Genomic DNA, 24,803 nt, shown 5'->3' with positions numbered 1-24,803 from the left:
AATAACATTTAGGCTTAGCAAATTTCTCCTTGGCATGTTTTTCCCCCCTTTGTTTCATTTGTCCTTCCACAAAGGAATGCTTCGTTCGTTCTCATTCCTCAACACTGATGGTCAAAGGACTCTGTCTTTCCCAAGGATAGAGTTAAGGTAATCAAAAACAAGGAAGGTGACAATCTGCAAAACTTATTTTGTTTCCCCTCCCTCCTTTTTCTTCTTCACAGTTCTCTAAAAGAAAGATGAGGCATGCATGCTCTCTCAGAACACGAGTTTGAAGATGATGCAACTTTAATGTAAGTGGTATGGAAGCTCAATACAGTATTGTCTACAGTAAGTGGCAACAGCTCTCCAGAGTTTTCAGACATTTCCCCCCAGCCTTACCTGGAGATGATGGGGATTGAAACAGGCCCCATGTTTTGCCTAAGAATCTCTTTCTCAAGGCCACTGTTGCAACTGTTGCTGCAGGGAGCAAACACCCACACCCACACACGAATACCCAAAAACAAATAAGAAGAGTCTGCTGTATCAGGCCAGAGGCAGCAACTGAGGAAGGAGCAGAAGGGCTGCTGCCTCTTGGATCTGCCTCTTGGATCTGGGTGACCCATCTTTTTGACCTAGGGCAGCAAATCTCATACGTTTGTTAGGGGGGACCTAGGCCTCTTCCTCTTTCCCCCTTGACCTCAAGGTTTTCAAGATGGAGGTGGAGGGAACAACCATTGTCACCTGCAATTCCTGTGCAATGTTTGTTTTCTTGCCAAAGGATGTGGGTAGCTACACCTGCAACAATTGCAAGTTGGTTGCCCTACTGGAAAACAAGGTTGCCCTTCTGGAAGAGAAGGTGCAGCAGCTTCAGGGGCGTGTATCTACGCTCCAGAGAATTAAAGAGCTGGAGCTTTTCTTGGATGCAGCAGAGCACACTGTCTGCACCAAGGAGGAGACAGGGGATCTCCCTGAGGAGGAGGTCAGTTCCCCAACACAGCAGCCAGATGTATGGAGGAACGTGACTCATAGAAGTAGAAGGCCCAGGGATCGCTCTGAGTGCTTAGAATTACACAACCGTTTTGAAGTGCTCATGGAAGACGAGGAACAGACTCCACCTGAGGATCTCTCCCTCATCACAGTTGATGAGGAATATGAAGACGAGCAACCAAGTCAGTCCTCTGGAAATATGCAGGTAACCTTGGAAGGGACAGCACATAGAAGAATCCCAACCAAGCCTATGAAGAGGCGTGTAGTGGTGATTGGGGATTCCCTACTGAGGGGTACAGAAGCAGTGATCTGTGGGCCTGACAAGATGTCTCGAGAGGTGTGCTGTCTACCTGGGGCCAAGATCAAAGATGTAACAGAACGGCTGCAAGGAATCATAAAACCCACCGACAAATACCCCTTCCTTTTGGTGCATGTGGGAACCAATGACACTGCAAGCCATAGCTTACAGAAGATCAAAAATGATTATGAGGCTCTGGGCAGGAAGTTGAAGCAATTAGATGCACAAATTGTCATCTCTTCTGTCCTCCCAGTTGAACGACATGGCCCAGGGAGAGAGGGAAAAATAGGGGAAGTGAACAACTGGCTTCGCAAATGGTGCAAACAGGAACGGTTTGGATTCCTAGATCACGGTCTGCAGTTTCTTGAAGATGGACTTCTGGCAAGTGATGGACTGCACCTCACAAAAGTTGGGAGGAATGTTTTTGCCACAAAACTCAAAAACCTCATCAGGAGGGCTTTAAACTGACTTATGTGGGGGAGGGAGACAGTGGTCCTGAAGGTAGGAGTCTATCAAATGCTGAAGATGATCATCCAAATGTCAAGGACCAAATGGAGCAAGCAGCATGCAGACCTAGTGGTGGGACGAAAATATCCTTAAATAAGAGACATGGGGGAATGATCAACGGTCTTCAATGTCTGTATACTAATGCACAGAGCATGGGAAATAAACAAGATGAACTTGAGCTCTTGGTACAGCAAACTAAATATGACATAATAGGCATCACTGAAACCTGGTGGGATGAGTCTCATGACTGGAATGTAGTAATAGAGGGATACAATCTATTTAAGAGAAATAGACCAAACAGGAAAGGAGGAGGAGTAGCTTTATATGTTAGGGATATGTATACCTGTGAAGAGATCCAGGATTTAAAACTTCAAAGCCAAATTGAGAGTATCTGGGTCAAAATTAAGGGAGAGAAAAACAACAGTGATCTCATTGTGGGAGTTTACTATAGATCCCCAAGCCAAACTGAGGACACAGATGATGCCTTCCTGGAACAGATGGCCAAGCATTCCAAAGGAAGTGAGATAGTAGTAATGGGGGATTTCAACTATCCTGATATTTGTTGGATGTCAAACTCAGCCAAGAGCATAAGGTCGAACAGATTCCTCACTGGCCTTGCAGACAACTTCATTGTCCAGAAAGTGGGAGAAGCAACAAGAGGATCAGCCATTTTAGATCTGGTCCTAACCAATAGTGATGACTTGGTTAGTGGGGTAGAAGTGGCAGGATCATTAGGTGGGAGTGACCATGCTCTTCTGGAGTTTATTATCCAGCGGAAAGGAGCAACCAAGCATACTAAGGTCCAAATTCTAGACTTTAAGAAAGCCGACTTCAGAAAACTTAGGGAAACGCTGGGTGGAATCCCATGGACAGTAATACTAAAAGGGAAGGGAGTTCATGATGGTTGGGAGTTTGTTAAAAGGGAGATATTAAAAGCACAACTTCAGGCAATACCAATGAGACGGAAACATGGAAGGTGCCTAAAGAAGCCAGGCTGGCTATCTAAAGAACTTTTGACTGAGTTAAGATTTAAAAGGGATATGTACAAAAAATGGAAAAGGGGGGAAATCTCCAGAGAGGAATTCAAACATATAGCCAGCACGTGTAGAGACAAAGTCAGAAAAGCTAAAGCACAGAATGAACTCAGGCTCGCCAGAGAGGTTAAAAGCAACAAAAAGGGCTTTTATGGGTATGTCCGTAGCAAAAGGAAAAACAAGGAAACAGTGGGGTCACTCAGAGGAGAAGATGGTGAAATGCAAACAGGGGACAGAGAAAGGGCAGAACTCCTCAATGCCTTCTTTGCCTCTGTCTTCTCCAAGAAAGAAAACAACGCCCGACCTGAAGAATATGGAGCAGATGATTCAGCAGGGGAAACACAGCCCAGAATAAGTAAGGAGGTAGTACAAGAATACTTGGCTAGTTTAGATGTATTCAAGTCTCCAGGGCCAGATGAACTACATCCAAGAGTATTAAAAGAACTGGCAGAGGTGATTTCAGAACCACTGGCAATAATCTTTGAAAATTCCTGGAGAACAGGCGAAGTTCCAGCAGACTGGAGGAGGGCAAATGTTGTCCCTATTTTCAAAAAGGGGAAAAGAGAGGACCCAAACAATTACCGCCCAGTCAGCCTGACATCAATACCAGGAAAGATTCTAGAGCAGATCATTAAGCAAACAGTCTGTGAGCACCTAGAAAGAAACTCTGTGATCACTAAAAGTCAGCATGGGTTCCTGAAAAATAAGTCATGTCAGACTAATCTGATCTCATTTTTTGACAGAATTACAAGCCTGGTAGATGAAGGGAACGCTGTGGATGTAGCCTATCTTGATTTCAGCAAGGCCTTTGACAAGGTGCCCCATGATATTCTTGTAAAGAAGCTGGTAAAATGTGGGCTAGACAATGCTACCATTCAGTGGATTTGTAGCTGGATTACTGACCGAACCCAAAGGGTGCTCATCAATGGCTCCTCCTCATCCTGGAGAGTAGTGACTAGTGGGGTGCCACAGGGTTCTGTCTTGGGCCCAGTCTTGTTCAACATCTTTATCAATGACTTGGATGATGGGCTTGAGGGAATCCTGAGCAAGTTTGCAGATGACACCAAGTTGGGAGGGGTGGCTAACACCCCAGAGGACAGGATCACACTTCAGAATGACCTTAACAGATTAGACAACTGGGCCAAAGCAAACAAGATGAATTTTAACAAGGAGAAATGTAAAGTACTACATTTGGGCAAAAAAAATGAAAGGCACAAATACAGGATGGGAGACACCTGGCTTGAGAGCAGTACATGTGAAAAGGATCTAGGAGTTTTGGTTGACCACAAACTTGACATGAGTCAGCAGTGTGATGCAGCAGCTAAAAAAGCCAATGCAATTCTGGGCTGCATCAATAGGAGTATAGCATCTAGATCAAGGGAAGTAATAGTACCACTGTATTCTGCTCTGGTCAGACCTCACCTGGAGTATTGTGTCCAGTTCTGGGCACCACAGTTCAAGAAGGATACTGATAAGCTGGAACGTGTCCAGAAGAGGGCAACCAAAATGGTCAAAGGCCTGGAAACGATGCCTTATGAGGAACGGCTTAGGGAGCTGGGTATGTTTAGCCTGGAGAAGAGAAGGTTAAGGGGTGATATGATAACCATGTTCAAATATATAAAAGGATGTCATATAAAGGAGGGAGAAAGGTTGTTTTCTGCTGCTCCAGAGAAGCGGACACGGAGCAACGGATTCAAACTACAAGAAAGAAGATTCCACCTAAACATTAGGAAGAACTTCCTGACAGTAAGAGCTGTTCGGCAGTGGAATTTGCTGCCAAGGAGTGTGGTGGAGTCTCCTTCTTTGGAGGTCTTTAAGCAGAAGCTTGACAGCCATCTGTCAGGAATGCTTTGATGGTGTTTCCTGCTTGGCAGGGGGTTGGACTGGATGGCCCTTGTGGTCTCTTCCAACTCTATGATTCTATGATTCTATGATTCTATGATTCTATGAGGCTTATCTAGTCCAGCATCCTGTTCTCTCAGAGGCCAACCAGATGCCTATGAGAAGTCCGAAAGCAGGATCCGAGCACAACAGCACTGGTTGGTAAAAGTTACCTATGATAGCTAAATAAGTAAAAGTGATCTCTCTCCCACACACTACACCAACAAGCAAATCAGTGCCGGACTAAAGGTTGTATCCAACCATGTCTTACAGCAGGCATGTCCAACAGGCATGTCTGTGGTAGATCACCGGTAGATCAGTGGCTCCCCCCCCCCAAGAAGCTAAAACACTTTGGCTCCCCTAAAAAAACTTCAAGACCTTTGCCCTGCACCCCTCAAATGACCTGAACCCCCCAAAAACAGGGCTTTCCTTCATAAAAAAAAGCTCAACAACTTTGACCTGAATGATCACTGCCAGTTTTTAACTCTGTGAGTAGATCGCAGTCTCTTGGAAGTTGGCCACCCCTGTCTTACACAGAGCAGACCCATTGAAATTAATTGACCTCCACATCCCCATTACTTCCAGTGTACTCCTACCACTGATTTGGGAAGTGGTATACATATGGTATTAGCCACCATAAAGGTCAGTGCACATAGTTTTCTCAAAGGAATCCTGGGAATTGTAGTTTGTTATGGATGTGGGGAATTGTAGTTCTGTTAGGAGGAAATTATAGTTATCAGGGTTTGAGGGGGGACAGTCGTGTACTTGAAATGGGTGTGCTTCGAAAGTATCATGGTTCTGCCCAATGTGTTCACAGCCTTAGTCATGTTCACTAACTTCAGCAGGACTACTCTGAGTAAAGGCATAGCTTTAGAAACAACCCTAAGTCATTTTTGCTCCCTGATTAGGTCCCCACGTAGCATTCCCCCTGGCTAAAACCAACAGTCTTGTTGCACTATTTAAATAATGATTCCTGCCATCCCTGATTCTCCCTTCAAGGTGAAACCAACAGTGACTCAGACCCCATTAAAAAGGCATTGTTGGTGCCCAGGTGCCAGCTGATGTCATGGAGGTATTCCCCTCTCCCCACCCACCATCACTTTCAGTCAACATAGTTTCGGCTCTTGAAAACAAATTACAACATATATGCTGCTAGAATATTGGTGTTTTTTGTTTTGTTTTGTTGTTCTTGTTTTATCCACATGCATCCTTCATGCTACTCCACACATTAGAACCAAATGCTTCTCTGTTAGAGGCTATTGCATTCCTCATTTGCAAATAGGGAGATTCTATTCTTAAAACCACACACACACACACACACACACACACACGTGTATGCAGCCAGACACAAGTCTTATGGGTACAGACTCCAGATCACTTAACACTGACTACTGGCCACTCAGCATATTTAAACCAGGGGTGAGGAAACTGCTGATCTCCAGATGTTGTTGGACTACAACTCCCATCTTCCCTAACCATTGGCCATGCTGGCTGGGGCTGATGGGAGCTGGAGACCGGCAACTTCTGGAAGGCCCCCCAATTCAATGTTTTGACTTAGAAGGCCTTGAGCGGCTCAGGACCACAAAACCTCAAGGACCACCTCCCCCCCCCCAACCTAGGCCCTGAGATCAGCGTCTGAGGCCCTTCTCAGTGTGCCTCCTCCTCGAGAAGTCTAGACAGTGGCAACACAGGAATGGGCCTTTTCTGTGGTGGCTTCCCAGCTTGTGGAGTGCTCTCCCCAGGGAGGCTTGCCTGGCGCCTTCATTACATATCTTTAGGCGCTAGGCAAAAACGTGGGCTGATTAAACAATTTATGGCCTTTTAAACGTGTTTGTAGGAGGTGGGGTTATTAGTTTTTAGTTTATTATTATTTATTATTATATTACGTATTTGGTGTTTAATTGAAAAAAAAATCAAATAGACTAGTGCAAAACCCATGTGTGAGCCTTTGTGTACACAGATATTTCACTAATGTGAGCAACAGCTGTCAATTGACCTCTCCTGCTCCATTCATTTGTCAAGATCTTTTTAAAGCTCTTCAACCTAGTGTCAACTGCAGCATCTTGAGGCAGCGAGTTCCATAGGCTAATAATGTATTGTTCAAAGCATCTCTTGCAGTCACACCAGGGTGTAACATGTAAATTTGTGCCATTCCCTATACTTTAAGCACATGCTGTGAGAGAATTCTGTCCCATAAAGAACCTTCAAACCATCCATTTGCTCTCTATATTACTACTGTACTTTCACTTGAGTGCCACAGGTTGCAAGCCTCCACACACACCCAAAAAATATTCAACTGGGGACCCCTTGTTTTCACATACCATCTGGTAGCATTGATCAGCTCTTGAGTAGCGTTACTTGCACAAAACAGACAGGCCCAGCATCTATTGCTACCCTTGAATTTTTGCAAAGCCCCCCATCCCCAAACATCTCTTGGTAAAGCAAAGAAGCAGACAGAAATTTTAGAAAGAAAAAGAAACTCAAGTGATTGGAAAAGAGGCCTATTGATCTTAAAGGCAGACACTGACCCCCCCAAAATATGGTTACAAATACAAAACCACTTTAGCATTATGTTCCATTTGTTGCATTTTGCAATCTGTTTTAGTTTTCTTTGATGTGTCAGAAGTGCTTTGCAATGTCACACCTCTTGCCAGGGATGCCCCTGAAGTGCTACTAGGGCAGGGCAAAGCTCTTACTTCCTGTGATATCCCATCATGCACTTCCCTCTTCCCTATCCAGAAGGGAATTAAAGCCACATCAACAAAAGAGTTCTATGAATTCTACGGAAGTCCATGAACTCTTTTGTTGATGATGCTTTAATTCCCTTCTGGAGAGGGAAGAGGGAAGTGTGTTGCTCCACTAATTCACAACCACTCATCTCAGTGCCACCAAAACCTAACAACACAAAGTGTCTCGCAGGTGGATACGATGTGCAATCATATTGGCATTTTCCACCCAAATGGCTTGATGGGCATTGGGAGACACTGCCTGGACCATGCAACGTGATTTTGCATTTGCCCACAAATCCCCTGATTTTTCGTGCAATCAGTAACACGTTTAAGTCTGGATTTTGTATATACTAGGAAGCTGCCTTATACTAAGACCCTTGATCCATCTAGCTCAGTATCGTCTGCACTGTCAGCGACTCTCCAGGGTTTCAGAAGGGACATTCCCTGCCCTACCTGGAAATGTTGGGGATTGAAACAAGCACAAAATAGATGCTCCACCATAGAGCCACAGCCCTTCTACACAATTACCAGCATCAGTTTCAGGGTTCCTGCCTGTAAGTTTACACCCACATAAGACACCTAAAGAAAGAAAGCCCAGGTGTCTGGTCATTTGGGCACTTAAAAATCCAAAAAAGGCACATTGTCCCTGGTTTGTTTTTCCAACCGTGTTGGCACCAAGGAATTTGGCCTAGTTTTCCATTCCTCCTCCACATATACAAACAGTCACTTAGTTTTACTGTGCAGCATCTATGTAAGGCTAGATTTTGTCTGGTGGGAACTGTGAGGTGGGAAAACCTTGAGAATGGCAGGGGGCTCAACTACATCCCTTTTGTGTTGTCCTTTCCGTTGCAAATCCGAGCTAGTTTTGTGAATGCATTATGAGATCTCCCTTTTTAAAGTGCTATCAAAGTGGTATCGAACGTAGAGCAGGAGCAGAAAGCCTACAACAGGAGGTTCTGGTTTTCAGATAGACTAATCCACGTAAGCCCACACTTCAAATAGCATGACATTCCTACACAGAGGGTGGTTCTGTGTAGGAAGTAGCACATGGGGCTTATCAGCAATGATCGCACACTGTGCATGTTGACCATTTCGCTGGGACAACTTCTAGAGCGGTGGCCACAGCAGACACAAAGACTTTGGCACCTTGAAGACTCAGATTTATTGGGGCATATGTTCTCAGAATTCATGCCCACTTCACTTGAGATGTGATCTGTAGTCCACAACAGCTCTCACTACTATAAATTTGTGAGCCATTAAATGTGCCACAAGCCTCTAATTTCACTGGGTTCACTGTACACAACACACAGTGAAATCAGTTGTGTGCCACAATCTACATGCAGTGCTATCTATGTAGGGAAACTATGGTGAAGTAAGTTACTATTTCACTGGAGTTCTGAAACTGATTTCAATTATGTAGTGAAGTAATATAAACAAATAAAATTAAACACTCCTGTCTTGTTCAGAACTCTTATCATTACTTCCCTTGATTACACCCCATTTGCCAGTTTGGGGGCTCACCATATTTCAAACATAGAAATACGCCCCCAAAATAGCAGTAAATATTTAGGATTACAATTCCTAAGTGAGTCCTGAGGAAAGGGATGCCTTTCTGACTATAGGCAAGGGAAAGTTTTATCAAGTGAGACTTTGAATTAAAGGTTCATTTGAAACACTCATCTTCCTAGAGACCGTACCTTAAACTTATGTTAAATGGCTATTGTTATTTTAACTAGACAAAAACATACATACTGGAGAGCAAAGTTTGTGTGCACACCATGTTTTTAAAGCTGATTGTCCTCCCTGAAGAATCCTGGGAACTGTAGTTTAACGGTGCTGGAAAATGTAGTTCTGTGAAAGGTAAATTACTGGGGTGGGGTGGGGGTTTGCTTTTAATTTATGCTCTGTGTTATTCTGAGTTATTCTGCATAGGACTGCCCAGCACATTAACGTTTTGCAATCTAACTCAAACCTTTTAATTTTCAAGTGGGATGTAATTTTTAAAACAATTCAATCAAACTGAAGCTGTCAGGGGTGCCACTCCAAAGGAAACAAAAAACACACACACACCCATTTAAAGTAAAAGAACTGTTGTCTCTCCACACACACAAACACACACCAGACACACCGTCCTTTATTCCAAGAACTCCACCAAATTCTTTGTGTGCGATATGAGAAGTGTGGAGGTACTGTACTGTAACACTTGCCATGATAAATCTCAAGGAAACGGACATGCACACAGTGTCTGACTTTTCTTGGAGAAAGCGAGACCCAGCAAGGGAATTCTTTTCCCAATGAGGCTTTCTTTTTAAGAGAACAAAACACACAGACAGCAGCAGCAGCACAGAAAACTTAATAGGAAAGATTGCGGCGTACTCACTCTTTCCTAAGCGAGGGTTTCCTGGAGAAGGAGTATCGGAACCTGCCAGGTGCCTGGGGGACGCAAGCCATGTTCCCCATGTTTGAGAGCGACTTGTATAATCCAAGAAGCAGTTGCGAGGAGGGGGAAAGAGAGGAGAAAAAGGCAGGCAGGCTCGGGGAGCCCAGGCGCCGGAGCGTGTGAAGCCAGCGAGGAGGTGTGTGCGCTTTGAGTGTGTCATGCAGACACTTCCGTCTGCAGCGGTGACTCTTATGGGTGTGAGCTGGGAACTCTCAGCCATTTGGCCAAGGGCTGCTTTGTTGCTGGGTTCACTTCCCCTCCTGGTGGATCTGATCATCACACACACAGCATGAAGTGGGGAGTCCAGAAAGGAATTCTTTGTTGATTGCTGCTGCTGCGTCTTTGCAGGTGAAACTAATGAAGGAACTTTTAAAGAGGCAATTGGGAGAAACTATTGTCACGTGTTGTGAGAGAGGAGATTATTGTAGGGTTGCCATATTTCAAAAAGTAAAATTCCTCACACCCGCAAAGCATTTTTTAAAGGAAACCACCAAAATTGTCGAGCTTTTTAAAGGGAAACCTAACCCAAAAATAGGAATTTTAAGCTTTTAATCTTTAGCTGTTTCCACTGCTTTTTCCATTGCATTGTGCTATACATCAAGATTTTCCCTGACATTTTGCCAAAAAATTACTCCCTGAAACGCGAAAACCAGGACACGTCAGGAATTTTTCTGATGTTTGGCAAGCCTAGGATTATTGGTTTGTGTTTGTTCTTATTTCTTATAATGTCTTTTGTGTTTTTAAAATTGTAATTTTATCCTTTGAACTGCAGATGAAAAGTGGTATACAAATTTTAATCATCATCCGCCCCCCATGAAAAACTAGAGGTGGGGGGGGGAGCACCATTGCTAATTTTCTCCTTTCTGGTTTCAAATGAACTTTTAATTCAAATTTCTGGTTTTTGTTTTTGTTGTTGTTGTTGTTGTTGTTGTTGTTTTGTCTGACTTTAATAAAACTGGAAGCACAAGTCTGCTTTTCTTTATTTAAGATTGCGGTCAACTTTTATTCAGAGTAGAAATACCTAGTGAAATGCATGGACTTCAGTTAGTCCTGTCCATTAATTTCAATAGGTCTACTCTGAGTAAAAGTTAATAGAGTTGCAGAGTTTCTCCTGCAAGTTTATTTATTACATTTATATATCATCTTTCCTTCAAGGAGCTCGAGGTGGCATAGACACGTATCCCCATTTCATCCGCACAACAACACCCCTGCGAGGTAGGTCAAGTTGTGTGAAACTACAACCAGCCCAAGATCATCCGGCAAGCTTCGTGGCTGAGTAGGTAAATTAGGTATACTGTAGAGAATGCAGCAGATAGATTGCTGATGTTCTGGTTGAGAACATGTGGCACCATTGGTAAAATGGCTGCACTGGCTGCTCCTCTGCTATCAAGCCAGGTTCATGGTCCTTGTATTAACTGACAAAGCCCTGAACAACTTAGGTCCAGGGTACCTCAGGAGTCTCCTGAACACTTATGTTCCAGCTCGATCACTGAGGTTACCTGCATGAGTGTCGCTGGTCATTCCCGAGTTGGTCAGGCTAATTTGACAACAATGAGAAACTGTCTTGTGCAATATTCTGCCAGTAGAGATTCAGCAGGTGCCTCCTATGCCAGCTTTTAAACACGTGCTAAAAGCCTTTCTATTCCACCAGGACTATGCAGGCAATTAAGAGTACTGATGTTTGTTTTTCCCTTTTTTTGTTTTAAAATTGTTTAAAATAGTTCTTAATGCATTTTCTGCATGGTCTTATTGCTGCAAACCGCTTTGATTTTTTAAAAAGGATATAGCAGTATGCGTAATATTTTTAAAAATAAATAAATAAATAACGTGGATTTGAGATAAGGTCCCCACCCTTCCCTCATCCATAATACAATAATTTGGGTAGTTTTGAAACAAATTGTTGGGGGATTTGTCTGTTTTACTTAAATTAGTATAAGTACTGATAACTGGGAAACACTGGCCTGCGAGCGCTCCAACTGGAGAACAGCCTTGACCAAAGGTTTCACAGACTTTGAAGAAGCACAAACTCAGGACGAAAGGGAGAAACGAGCTAAGAGGAAGGCACATTTGGCAAACCGTCACCGTGATCAGCTCCTGCCAGGAAACCTATGCCTCCACTTGTGGAAGGATGTGTGGGTCCAGAATTGGCCTCCACACTCATTTATGGACTCAGTGTTAAGACCGTGTTCATGGAAGGCAATCTTACTCAGCTATGAGGAATTGCCAAAGAAGAAAGAAGATGGGAAGCTGGACAGCAGGACCCGAGTGCAACAGCCAATCTCTCTACCTGTGATTCCTAGCAGCTGGTATTCAGAGGCATACTGCCATCGCCAGCAGAGGGTGTACATAGTCATCAATGATTTCTAGGCTTCTCCAGGAATTTTCATCTCCTTCCTATCAAATATTAGGTCCTCCCAAATAGAGGGACGAATCAAAGCATAGGCAGCCTACCTCTCTCTCTGGCTGACTCATGCCAGAATCTCAATCCGCTGCGCCTCACTTCATAGAATCCATTAGGGTCTACAAAGGTGTCTCATTCATGCTGTGTGAACTAGCATCAAGCTCTTTCATAACTGAACAGAGGGGAAAGGGGGAAGCTTTAGAGAAGCAAATAGATGTGAATCAAACACTTGGCCAAAAGGTTGTGCAATTCAATTTTCAAAGGAATCTCTGTAGAATGGAAACATCAATAGGGATAGCTGAGGACAACTGAGCCGGTGTATGGCTAGAGTTTTGGACCCGGACTTGGGAGACCAGGGTTCAAATCCCCACTCAGCCATGATGCCCGCTGGGTAACTGGGCCAGCCACAGTCTCTCAGGCTAACCTACCTTGCAGGGTTGTTGTGAGGATACTATGAAGAGGAGAACCATGCATGCCACCTTGAGCTCCTTGGAGGAAAAGGTGGAATAGAGAAGTAGTAAAGCATAAAAACAAGTATAAAGCTGAAATGGGGAGGACTATCATAAGTGGAATGCTTCAGCGTGTCAACAGGAATCCATGCTGTCAAAGGAAGGAGAAAGAGAGTAGTGTTTAACGGGTTGTTGTGAGGATAATATGGAGCGCTAGATATGCTACCTTGAGATCCATGGAGGAAAGGGGGACTATAAATGTGATGATGATTCTGATAAATACATTACAGTGACCCAGCACAGAAATTGAATATGGAAGAGGAAGGCTATGGTTGGAAAAAGCAAGTGTTGTGCAGGAGTTGAGTGTGGGAGTTGAGGCGGTTCCTAATCTTTGGCTCATGCTGTTTTTTCTGATTTGAATTCCCTCCCTCCCAAGCTGCTTTCCCCCTGCAAAATGTAAAGGTTACAAGTAAAATATAGTACCTGTAATATAGGTACTAATTAAGGGGACGACAGAGGACGAGATGGTTGGACAGTGTTCTCGAAGCTACCAACATGAGTCTGACCAAACTGCGGGAGGCAGTGGAAGACCGGAGTGCCTGGCGTGCTCTGGTCCATGGGGTCACGAAGAGCTGGACACGACTAAACTACTAAACAACAACAAATATTTTTTTAACCCATTTGTTGCGTGGTGGCTATTTTAATTAAGAAAATGGCCTATGAAGGAAAAGGATTGCAGCCGTGGGGCGATTAACCCCATTAGCTGCTCTGAGCATATGAGCACAGGAAACTGTCTTTTATACCAAGTCTGACCATTGGTCCATATAGCTCCATATTGTCAACACTGACTGACAGTGGCTCTTCAGAGTCTCAGGCAAGATTCTCTTCCAGCCTTACCTGGAGATACTGGGAAATGAGCCTGGCACCTTCTGCATGCAAAGCAGATGCTCAACCACCGATGCAGGCCCCTTCTGTGCAGCCATCAGTTTAGCCCTTATAGAATTACAATTCCCAGCAACACTTAACAAACTACAGTGCCCAGAATTATTTGGGGGAAAGAGTGTGCTTTGAAGGTATAGTTTACACACAGCCTGAATAGGCCCATTGAAGCAGATTTTTTTTCAGCAGGCATAAAAAAGTATAGTGATGGCTGTCTAATGTTAATAGGCAGGGAGTTCCAAAGCATAGGTGCTGCCACCATGGGTAGAGTGTTGTTTCTATTTCTGCAGTGGGGTCTCTGGCTCCAGAGTACTAGAGCTACTCAGCCAACATGAAAGGGGCGCTTTTTATCCCCTGAGAAGAAGTCTTCTCACCCTTTGTGCTGATTGGAACAAATCCAAGTGAAAGGAGGTGAGTCAGCCAGTGGGGATTGCCTCCTAGGGTCACTCTGGAGAAGGCATGTGGGAAGAACACCAAAGAGGAGTTATCTCTGTATGCTCCAAACGAAGACTGAAACCACAAGGTGCTTCCATTTGCAAGAGAACGGGGAATCTTAAGTGAGCTAACTCAAAACCTTATGGTACTGCCCAGGGCTCAAGGTCGAAGGTCATCTTGCAGATGATCATACATAACTGGCCTGTTCCAGATTCCAGTGGACTGGTGAAAGATGAGGCTCAACTGTTAGCAGACATTCAGGGCATCTTAGGACCATCTATGAAACTAGACAATGACCCCCGCTGCAACTGGGTGGACATGTATGAACAAAGGGGCAGCACTGAGCTGGTTCCCATGACTTAACATATATATAACACCTGGTCTCTGATATATGCATTTGAGTTAAAAGGGGCCCATAGTAATGCTGGGTGTAGATAGGGGAACAGAAGTTCCCCAACGCATAATGAAAGTTGGGCTGTGAGGCCAGGAAATGTGAGACAGAGCAGTAAAGGATTGAGACCCTGGCATTTGTCACCTCCCCCAATAGCACCCAGATCTGCTCTAAGAAGTTCACTGACTGCAGAAGGTGCTTACCTAGGGAAGGGGAGCTGAGATTTGGTCACTCCCTTAATAATTCTGCAGTTAAGGTATTCTCTTGGTCAAAACCTGGGTAACACAGTTAGGTATAATGGCTCTACAGTACTTTGAGACCCCCAGAGAGGCTTTGTCATTGACTCGGAAGCTCCCAGAAAGATCTCAGTATTCTTACTTGGAACTTGGCAAGGTGGGATAATAAGTGGAATAAATATTTGAATATGTAAATGTGGGGTGCCATGGAACTTCAGAGAAAAGAAAGGTTAAGTCGCTCACAGAAGATATTGGAACACTCCAAATCATTTGCCTATGTTTGTGGACAGAAAATAATAGATTTAGCTGAAATGCAGCCCAGGGAGATCTGCATTAACGGTCGCAATGCGTTCCCTAATGATAATTATTGCATAATTATAAATTCATTGTATAATCTTAGAAGGGGGCGTGGCTGTGAGCGGGCATGGCTGTGACTATCACAAAGGGACCCTGAACTTCCCAAAGACCACTGGCTTCCATACTGAAGGAACGACTCCTTGCAAATGTGGAAGGATCACTGAGCATAGCTGCCAAGTTATCCCTTTTTTTAAGGGATTTTCCCTTATGCTGAATAGGCTTCCTCGCGAGAAAAGGGAAAACTTGGCAGCTATGTCACTGAGTGGCACTTGTAGAAGCACAAGTTCTGCAGATCAAAGTGCTCCTACATACGCTGCGCTTTAGAGGAGGTATGGAATTATTGACACAAAGTGGAGGAGAGCACCTATGGCGAGAGGTCACAGAGGGGGAGGTTTGAGCCCTCGTGCTGTTAATTCTTCCTTGCAAAACCTCCTTTCCTCCCACCCCAGTTTGACATCAGTGTCAAAAACAAGATTTTGCACCTGTTGCCAAATATCTAGTATTCAACTTATTTTCTGGACATTTGAACCCAAACTAAACTCAGCTTCAACTTCTTAAAACAGTACCTTTTTAAAAAACAAAAAACCCTGCTATATCATGGGATCCTGCTCATGGTTTCCTTTACCCCTTCAATTTTATTTTATTTTTAAACAGGATTGGTGAGCAGACAGGCTCCGTGCTTGGAAAAACTGTATGCAACTGGTGTTTTATTTATAGAAATCTGAGTCTGGATTAAGGGGCTGGAGAGCAATGTGGAGCAGGTGGGAGGGAGTGTGGAAAAAGAATCTCACTGGCCGATCTCACATACCTACTCCGGTGTTAGTTACACAAAATCAACCCTGGCATTTCCAGGAAGGATCGGGATGCAAGCTTTCAGGTCACACAGAACTGTTCCTCAGGTTAGATGTTCAGTGAAAGGTAGTGGGGGAGATGTTGGGAGGGGGGAGCAAAGTGCCTGTCTATACTTCAATGTGAATTGTGAACCTCTTGTGCCTCCTTTAATTCCCCCTTGCCCATGCGCCACTCCCTTTCAGCAACTGCTGTCCCACACTTTCTCCTCCCTAAATCTGGAGACTTCCTACGTTTTGAAAATCCAAATAGGAGAGCCACACTGATTGCATAGGGAATCTCCACATTCAGGGTGGAAAAGGCAGTAGCGGGAGAAGGATAGTGCCGCATGGGGTTCACAGCCCACCTCAAGACAAGGTATGGACATACCCAAAGATATATCTTCTACAGGTAGGCTTGGCAAAGGCCCCTGTCTGGGGTTTTTGCACATATTATTTTCTTTTAATTGCTTCTCAAAGAGGCCTGCAGCCTAAGCACCAAATATTGAAAATAACAAAATGTTGAAATAAAACATTCCGGATTAAGATCAAATATAGAATACACATCTAAAGCAGCATAATTAACAGGGAAATGGTGCCTGCTGCTTTAAGTGTGTATTTAACACTATGGATGAAAAAAAAACACCACCAAATGCAAAAATAGAACAAATTTGCCTTATGGACCAGCCTCCATTGCCTGCCCTACTTAGACAACTGCCTACAGACCTGGCCCAAGGGTGCAAATCAGACTGGTGCTGTCTGAAGGACTGGTGGATTGGCAGAAATTGCAGCCCATCAGGATCAATTGCCTTGCTCACCATCTTCGTGTAACAACAGTAGACGATGCCAGAAATATTTACTTGTCATGACCTTAGAGGACTAGCATTGCAGAAGCAACGCCCAACCTCGTGAATGTACTGCAGGGCTGTGGAACTTGTAGCCTCCGGAGGTTGTTTGACTCCAGGGTCCCTCAATCCTATGCCAGCTTTGCTATCTTTTGTTTGTCTGTGTGGGGAGCAAAGCAACAACACTTTCAATAAGTTATCCGAACTAGCTGGCAAGCAATAGACAGAAAGGCAACTGTTCTTCCTCCTTACTGATTCCTCCTCTTTATTGGCTGCTTTTTGGTGAAGTAGATCACTGCCTCCCAAGCTTTACATTCTTTCTGCTTCTTCTCCAAGTTAGTCCCCAAGTGTTGAGCTATCCTGCTAACTTTTTGCCTCCCACTTGGCCACATGTCAAACCCATGTCATACCCTTTGGCTTGTTTGCCAGAGAGTAATAAACTGTGAGTTTTCTATATCCTTTAAACCAGCAACCTTACCAGGCAGCTTCTTTGTGTACACCACTGCAGCTTATTTTACAGTCAGGACTTGGGATGTACTCCTGTTTTCAAAACGCACTCACTCCAGCATCTGCAGCTCCCTCCAGCATTGCAACGATGGCATGTGGGGTTCTGCTTTGCGCTGACAGCTTTTTGCCTCGGGTGGGAATGAAAATGCATTTGAAAAATTTCCTCCTTTTCACCTTGGGGCCTTGCAGCCCACATACCCGCCCTAAGGCAGGAGCCGTCCTGGTTGCCTCTGTTTGACAGCAGGGAAAGAGAGTCTCCAGATCAGCTCATCTGGACCTTCAGCAGCTGCTGTCAGTCAAGGCTGCTTCCTTCCATGGAAGGCTGGGGCTTATTAATTCCAAAGGGGAGCAGTTGGTTTGAGACAAGGGGAGTGAGCAGCTTGCTCGGATCAGTTTTCTAAGGGGCAATCTTTTCAGTCCTGGCTGAAAACCTCTCTGTTTCTTAAAAGGAAACCATGACTTTTCTAGGAAACACTGATTGGCACAATGCCTTTGTTTAGAGAAAAGGGCATTTTGAAAAGGCAGCACACAAGTTTTTGAGAGGGATATTTTCCTGCTGCTAAGCTACCACATTGCTTTTTGGCACTGCAGCAAAATATTTTATGGGTGCTCTTTTACCGGGCACCAGTGCTCCTAACCTCCTCCTTATGAAGAGGCACAAAGTAATCCCTCAGTTCCATATGAGCACAGCCTGTAGATATGTTCTGCATTAGTAAGAAATCGATCCTTTAATGTGGCGGCAGCCACAATTTTGAACTCCCTGCCTGTTGACATCAGGAAGGCACCTTTACAGTACTCTTTTCAACACCTGCTCAAAACATTTTTGTTTAGGCCAGCTATCTGGACACACAGACTGCTGATATGTGTTTTAATATGGTTTGTAGCTCATAGTTTATTTTAATTATTTTCTGAATGTTTTAAATAGTTGTTTTTAATTGGGGGGTTTTTTATTGGCGATTTCATTGTTTGGTCCTTTGAAGGTTTTCTTTAGAAATAATCAAGCAGTATATACGTTTCATGAAATAGATAAGATGAAATAATAGGTATGGCCACAAAGCTGCCGCTTCCGGTAACTCATTTCAGGGCTTTCCTAAACCAGAGGTATCACAATGACAAAACAGCCAGGACATTCTCTCATGAAAGTATTGCTGATCATTTGGAAGAGGGAGGAAGCCTGTCTTCAACCTGATGCCCCCCCCCAGTCTACTCCCTCTTCCTGCCAGACCAGGACTGTGAGGTACAGTACATATAGCACAACTTCAGAGTCCTTCTGTCTGCAGCTAGGAAATACTGAGTCAGACAATTGGCCTATTATTATTATTATTTTTTATTGAATTTATATACCACCCTATAACCAGAGGTCTCAGAGCAGTTCACATATTGTCTACACCAGCGATGGGGAACCTCAAACCTGGAGGCCAAATGGGGCCCTTCAAGCATTGCTACCTGGCCCTCCTCTGGTACCTCCTCTCTCCAGACCGCACCCCTCACTGGCCTTGCATCACCATCTTGAGTGTTTTTGCCAGGCCATAACATATCCTTGAAGTCTGATTATGCCTCTTGCACTCCTCCTTATTCTAATTGTTGTTCATCCCCTTCATCCCCAAGAAGCTCAGAGCAGCAAACAGATAATCACAAAAACGTCCTTAAAACATTCTAAAGATGATTGCATTTAAAAACATATAAAAGCAGCTACAATTTAAAACATTATTCTATCCAGTGATCATGGGGTTGCCAGGAACAGGATTCTTCATCCACCCAATGCTCAGGTGGACAGGAATGCTTTCAGTTTCATTCACTTTTGTCTTGGGCCCCACCCACCGCCAGCATGTGGCCCTCGGAAGATTGTCCAGAAGGGAATGCGGCCCTCAAGCCCACCCTTGGTCCACACAAACTGGCTGGAGCTCTCCGGAGTTTCAGCCTGGGTCTCCTCCCCAGCCCTACCTTACCTGGCAATGTCAGGGATTGAATCTGGGACCTTCTGCATCTAAAACAGATGCAAAGCAGGTCACAGCAGGTGTGAACTTGCCAGGTAAGATACAAATGCTCAACTGTGCACACTTCCAATCTTGCCCAGGGAAGTGGTGTGCATTCCTTACTTTGCAGGCACACCTTTCCTGCTGCACTCAGGTGTTGCTTGTGGGCTTCCCATAATAAGCATCTGGCTTGCCACTGTGATAGCAGGTTGCTGGACAAGATGGGATTGTTGGCAGTCTCTTTCTATGTTCTTAACACCCAGTTCTTTCACACACTGCTTTGGAACCGCTGAATCCTGAGCTTTTGCTCCAAGACCAGTGCTAAGTGCTGAACACTTAGCACTGGTCTCCAGAGAACACTTTCCATGGGATGAGCTCACATTTGCTCTCACCTGCAACGCACATATATGGGGATTACATTCATTCTTTGACCCCCCCCCCCAAGTAAGTGGCCACACAAACACACCATTCAATCAAGGCAAGGTTGTTTGAACGTATTCAAAGGCACACAGATGGCACATCTCGTTTCTGCTAAACCCTAGGAGTTTAAATTGGGAGTCTGAGGGCGCCCTCTCCTGGCCCATTCTACCCCAATTATTAGCCTTTGCATTACATTGGTGCATTTAAAGCACATGGCTGTCTTTCCCCACAGGCCAAGGAATCTTGGAAATCGCAGTTTACCCCTTGCGGAACTATAATTTCCAGCACCCTTAACCAACAACAGCTCCTAGGATTCTTTGGGGGAAAGCCCTGTGTTTTAAATGTGTAGTACGGCGGTGACCTCCGATGCCAAATAACTTTGCTGGGCTTGAGTACTACGCGCCTTGACATACGAGGGGGCATGGCGTTCTGGCTCAGGTGGCAAAATATCTTGCACTGTTCCCTGGCAACTCTCTCTCACACAGATTTGAACCCAGGTCTTCCTGATCCTCACTCGACACATAGCTTATGTACACACCATAAATTCTGTTTAAAACACATGACTGCCCACGAAGAATCCTGGCCATTACAATTTACCCTCGCAGAGCTACAGTTCCCAGCACCCTTACCAAACTGCAGTTCTCAGGATTCTTTGGAGGAAGCCATGTGCTTTAAATGTATGGTGTTTATGTAGCCAAAGTGGTATAGTCCAGGAATGGTTTTGCCCCCTCATCTGCTGCGGCTGTGTGTATGTGAATTAAGGCTCCTTTCAGACAAAGCCACGTATAGCCACAATGTTGCAACATCCAGGAGGTTAAAATAATTTTAAAAATGCAGTACTCAAGAAAAAAACTTTTTTTTTTAATTTTACACACTGGCTTGTATTGCTCATATTCCTGCCCCACCCCTGTTATAGTGCAAAAATTCAGAAACACAAAATAAAAAGAAAAGTTTAAATGCACATAAATAAATTGGCACACGTTTACAGATACATTTAAAACAAAAATAGAAGGCTCCTCTGACATTGGCCGATTGAGCTAGGGTTTTGCACCATGGGTAAGCCAGAGAGCGTTTGGGTTGTGGCCAGCGAAATTTTGCTCACAACAAACCCACTGAAATTAACCTACTGAAGTTTGCCGTGCCCTTTAATTTCGACAGGTCTAACTTTGAGCAGGATGAGCGCTGGACACAACCCAGTATTTCCAGATCGTTGTTAGGGAGCAGAGGAGTGCCAGGTTTAATCTCCTCCCTCCCTCCTCAAGTCATTTGCTACGGTCTTTGGACAATACATGCTCAACTCTGGATAAAGAAACGTCCTCAAAAGGCAGCAGGCCTGTGCTGGACAATAACATACTCTGGACGAAAAGCACTTCAAAAGTCATGTTAAGATTAGTCATTTTGGGTTAGTCGGTTGTGGGGTTGAATTAAGAAATGGCTAAAGAAAAGCACACAGACATAAGAGAGGCGATGGATGACCTCCCCCCACCCCCCGGGTTGGCCATAAAAGGTACTTTTGCTTATCAAGCCCGCAGTCACACTCTCTCTCCGTTGTTCTGAGTTCACAATTGCCCAAGCTTCTTTCTTCCATCTTTGGGCCAGATGGATTCAAATACTCTCTTCCAATGATCAGTGGTTCCTTTTAAGCTCAAGGACATCAAGAAGTAGGCGCCAGTCTTTCTCTCCCCGTCACCCGTGCAAATCAAGATGTCCAGCCTAGTTCCAATACAACGGGGTATGCATTAGCAGGGTAACTCAAGGAGCAATTCCCCTGCAAAAACCTTTTCGGCAAAATGGGGCATCCATCAGTGTTGCTCATAGGCAGCCCCACAGGTTGCACCTCTGTATCCAAAGAGCATCTTCCACAAGTGAGGTGTGCAGGTGACACATTTCAACAGAACATTGTTCCAAGAGGATGCACCCCCTAGGCTACAGGAGAAGTTTCTTCAAAACAGATGCTTTGTGGAGCTAGATGATGGCTTCCCACTCTTCTTGCATCATGCTGTGGCTCACAGCCAGGAATACAGGAAACGGCCGGAGTAAAAGACAGGTACACCTTCCCTAATAAAGACAAACTGTGGACTAGGCTGGTCCCTGCCAGTAGTACTGACTGGTGAAGAACTCTAGATCTTTGGACTGCAAGGAGAAACCTTGAATATCACACCAGAACCGCCCCTTTGCTAGATGCAACCTGTCACCCGAGAGCAGCAAGTGTTACCTACCTCTTCCAGCAAAGGCATGTCATGTGTCCCACGCCACCAGAGGCAATTAAAGTATATACAAATAAAAAACAAGCAGATGATGACAGAAGGTGACCAAACAGGCCTTGGTTGTTGCAAACAACCTGCCCCAACCACGAACAACCAAAAAGGAACTGAAGGCACTGATAGAAAAATAATAATTGTGTATCTTCTCCTAAAACAGGCATGGAAAACCTTCGATGCTGCAGATGTTGCTGAGCTCCCACCATCCTCAGCTGATGACCATGCTTGCTGATGGGAGTGCCAGTTCAGCAACATCTGGAGAACCAAAGCTTCCCCATTCCTGCCCTAAAATGTATTGCAACTGGCAAAGCCCTGACAAAGCTTACTGGTGGAGAGATTGTTTGTTCTGAGTGCTCAACTTTATTTTATTTCGAAAAGGTACTTTTAGAAGCAACTCCCCACCCCCACCCCACTCAAAACATGCTCCCCACTTGCTGATCCATGCAACCAGTGTGTCTGTATGAAGGGCTAAACGTATCAGAAGCTGCTCTTTCCAGGAAAAACAATAGCACATGCAACTTTATGGACATAAATGTTCCCATTAAGTTACCTATGCAGTGCTGTTGGTAAGCAATAGGACCATGAGCTGGTCCCATCCCTGGACAAAATGGTTTGGCACGAACTCACTAAGCCAGGCTGGGCGCTCTTTGGTTAAAGCATGTTTAAATGCACATTTTAAGCACATGGCATTTCCCTAAAGAATCAATGGAACTGCAGTTTACAGAGCTAGAAGTCCCAGCACCCCTAAACTACCATTACTAGGATTCTTTAGGAAGGGAGAAACCACGAACTTTAAATGTGCATTAAATCCGCTTTAAACGTATGGCACGAATATGACCCAGGTTCCACTCTCTGCAAAAGTTCCTGTCTCCCATTACCAACATTAGGCCAAGGGAAATACCCACTCTTATCTAGGATACAACTCCGTTACCCTAGAAAGGTTTGGAAGCCCATTCCAGTGGCCAAAGAAACCAAGCCTGAATGTCTATCATAGGATTAACCCTTCAATGCAGCCACACACTGTGCAAGGAGCAGGACAGGTCTATCATAACATGAGCCAGCCAAGAGCCCACCAGTTGTCTTTGTAAAGGCCTAGCCTGTTATTGCCATGGCAGATTGATTTGGTGGAAGGATATGGAGAGAGAGAAAAGGAAGAAATGGGGGGGACGGGGACCCAAACGAACAAGAGATCAGATAGGAGGGTATATAAGTTAAAACTAAAACCAGAAGTCTTTAGCAAGATCAATTAGGCCACAGTTGCAGAATAGAGTCCAGAGGTTACTGAGGTACAAGAACTTCATCCGTTGCAATGGATGTCTTGGGATGGGTCGTCTCAAAGCTCCAGTCTCACCCTGTTCCCAAGCTCTTGAGTTGCACACAAATCGCATTAAGAGGATAGTGTATAATGCAGTGAAACGTTATCTTAAAAGCAAACTCTTTCCTCCATAAGAGATGTTTTCATGGTGTAGGTGGGTCTCCAAACAAGGGCACTGTTCAAGTTTACAGTACAGATGCTACTCAAAATGTTCGTTATGTTCCAGTGGTATGTCAGTGTAGGGACCTTGGCCTTTTCAGTGCAAGTTCTTCATATATGAATGTGGCATAAATTCTTTTAAAAAAAGAATTGCACGCTTTCTCTGTCACACACATGTAGTCAATGCAAGCTTTTCCAAAGGCAATCCTTCCAAGTCACATCACACAAATCACAGCCTATAAGGAATTCTTCCTACCTTTAGCACTGCTCAAGCAAAAATAAAAATGATGTTAGGTGACGACTGTTGGGACTTCAACTGAAATTAACTGAGCAATGTGCAATAGCGCTCTGAAATGAGCAGGATCTGAACACGAACTGTACAACCATACTGTGAAATGAGTGGCCATGGCACAACAGAATCCCAAAATAAGCAGAATTTGAAGAGCTATTGCCACATGCCAGTCTGAAATGAATGACCGTTGCACCACAGTACCCAGAAATGAACAGAATTTGAAGAGCTGTTGCACACTGAGCGTGTGGAATGAATGGTGGTTGTGAAACACCACCCTGAAATGAACAGAATTTGAAGAGGTACCATCCTGAAGTGGGTAGGACTTGGGCAATGCCACTCTTGAATGCATGGGAGGTGTTCAAAGAGAGGGCTATTGCACATCTCTCTGCTCTTTCAATGGGAAGGCAGCATTGCTGGGTAGCCCCCATTCATTTCAATGATATCTTCATACCAACCCACCCTTCAGCTGCCTCCTCCATCCCACAGATTGCACTTAGATAGTTACCGGTAGTGACAAAAATTTGACAAAAAACATATGTTATCATCACCTGGCTCCTCCTCCCTTTTGGCAACTGTCCAACTTTTTTTAAAAAAAAAAAGGAAGAAAGAATAAGGTGAATAAATATATAAATAAATAAATAAATAAATAAATAACATGGAGTGCAGAAAACCTGATGTGCGGGAAGTGAAACAATAAAATAAATAAATCTTAAAGAACTTTAGAAACGCAAGCGTCAAAAATTGAAAGTCAACAAATATAGAATAATATGAACACAGTCTCGTAACCTTGCTCCACCCTGTTAAAAGTTCCTTCATTCTCCCTAAGTACAATCCCAGAGCACCGTTGTCAGGCTAGCTTCTTCCTAATTATTTTTGGGGAGTGGAATTGGAGAATCAAAACAGCAGAGCCAGCACATTGGCGGATGCCCCAAAACCCATGCTGCTGAAGAGGGCAGGAGAACGTCACAAGTGGTGGCACATAACTGGGCTGACAGAGCGAGGGGCCGCTGAACATGTTAAGAGGGCTTGTGTTGCAGCCATCTTCCCTCCAGCCCTGGTTCTTTCTTTTTTTTTAATTTTAAGGCATCCCTTTCAATAGACACCAGTGTGAGAGAAAGAGGCGTATCACCTCACGAAT

General features: G+C 44.4%; 1 protein-coding gene across 1 annotated transcript in view; it reads right to left on the bottom strand.

Annotated features, from left to right (window-relative positions):
- Positions 1 to 10,042, bottom strand: part of PLEKHN1 (pleckstrin homology domain containing N1) — a 66,691-nt gene extending 56,649 nt beyond the window's left edge. The window contains exon 1 of the mRNA XM_035118074.3: positions 9,796 to 10,042. Within this exon, the coding sequence (XP_034973965.1) occupies positions 9,796 to 9,875 (80 nt within the window). The 5' untranslated portion in view covers positions 9,876 to 10,042. The remainder of the gene's footprint in view (positions 1 to 9,795) is intronic.
- Positions 10,043 to 24,803: the final 14,761 nt, after the last annotated feature.

Source organism: Zootoca vivipara, chromosome 6 (assembly GCF_965207765.1).
Source record: "Zootoca vivipara chromosome 6, rZooViv2.hap1.1, whole genome shotgun sequence".
Lineage (NCBI taxonomy): Eukaryota > Metazoa > Chordata > Lepidosauria > Squamata > Lacertidae > Zootoca > Zootoca vivipara.
Note: the sequence above shows the minus strand (reverse complement) of the source record. Positions and strands in the feature narration are given on the sequence as shown.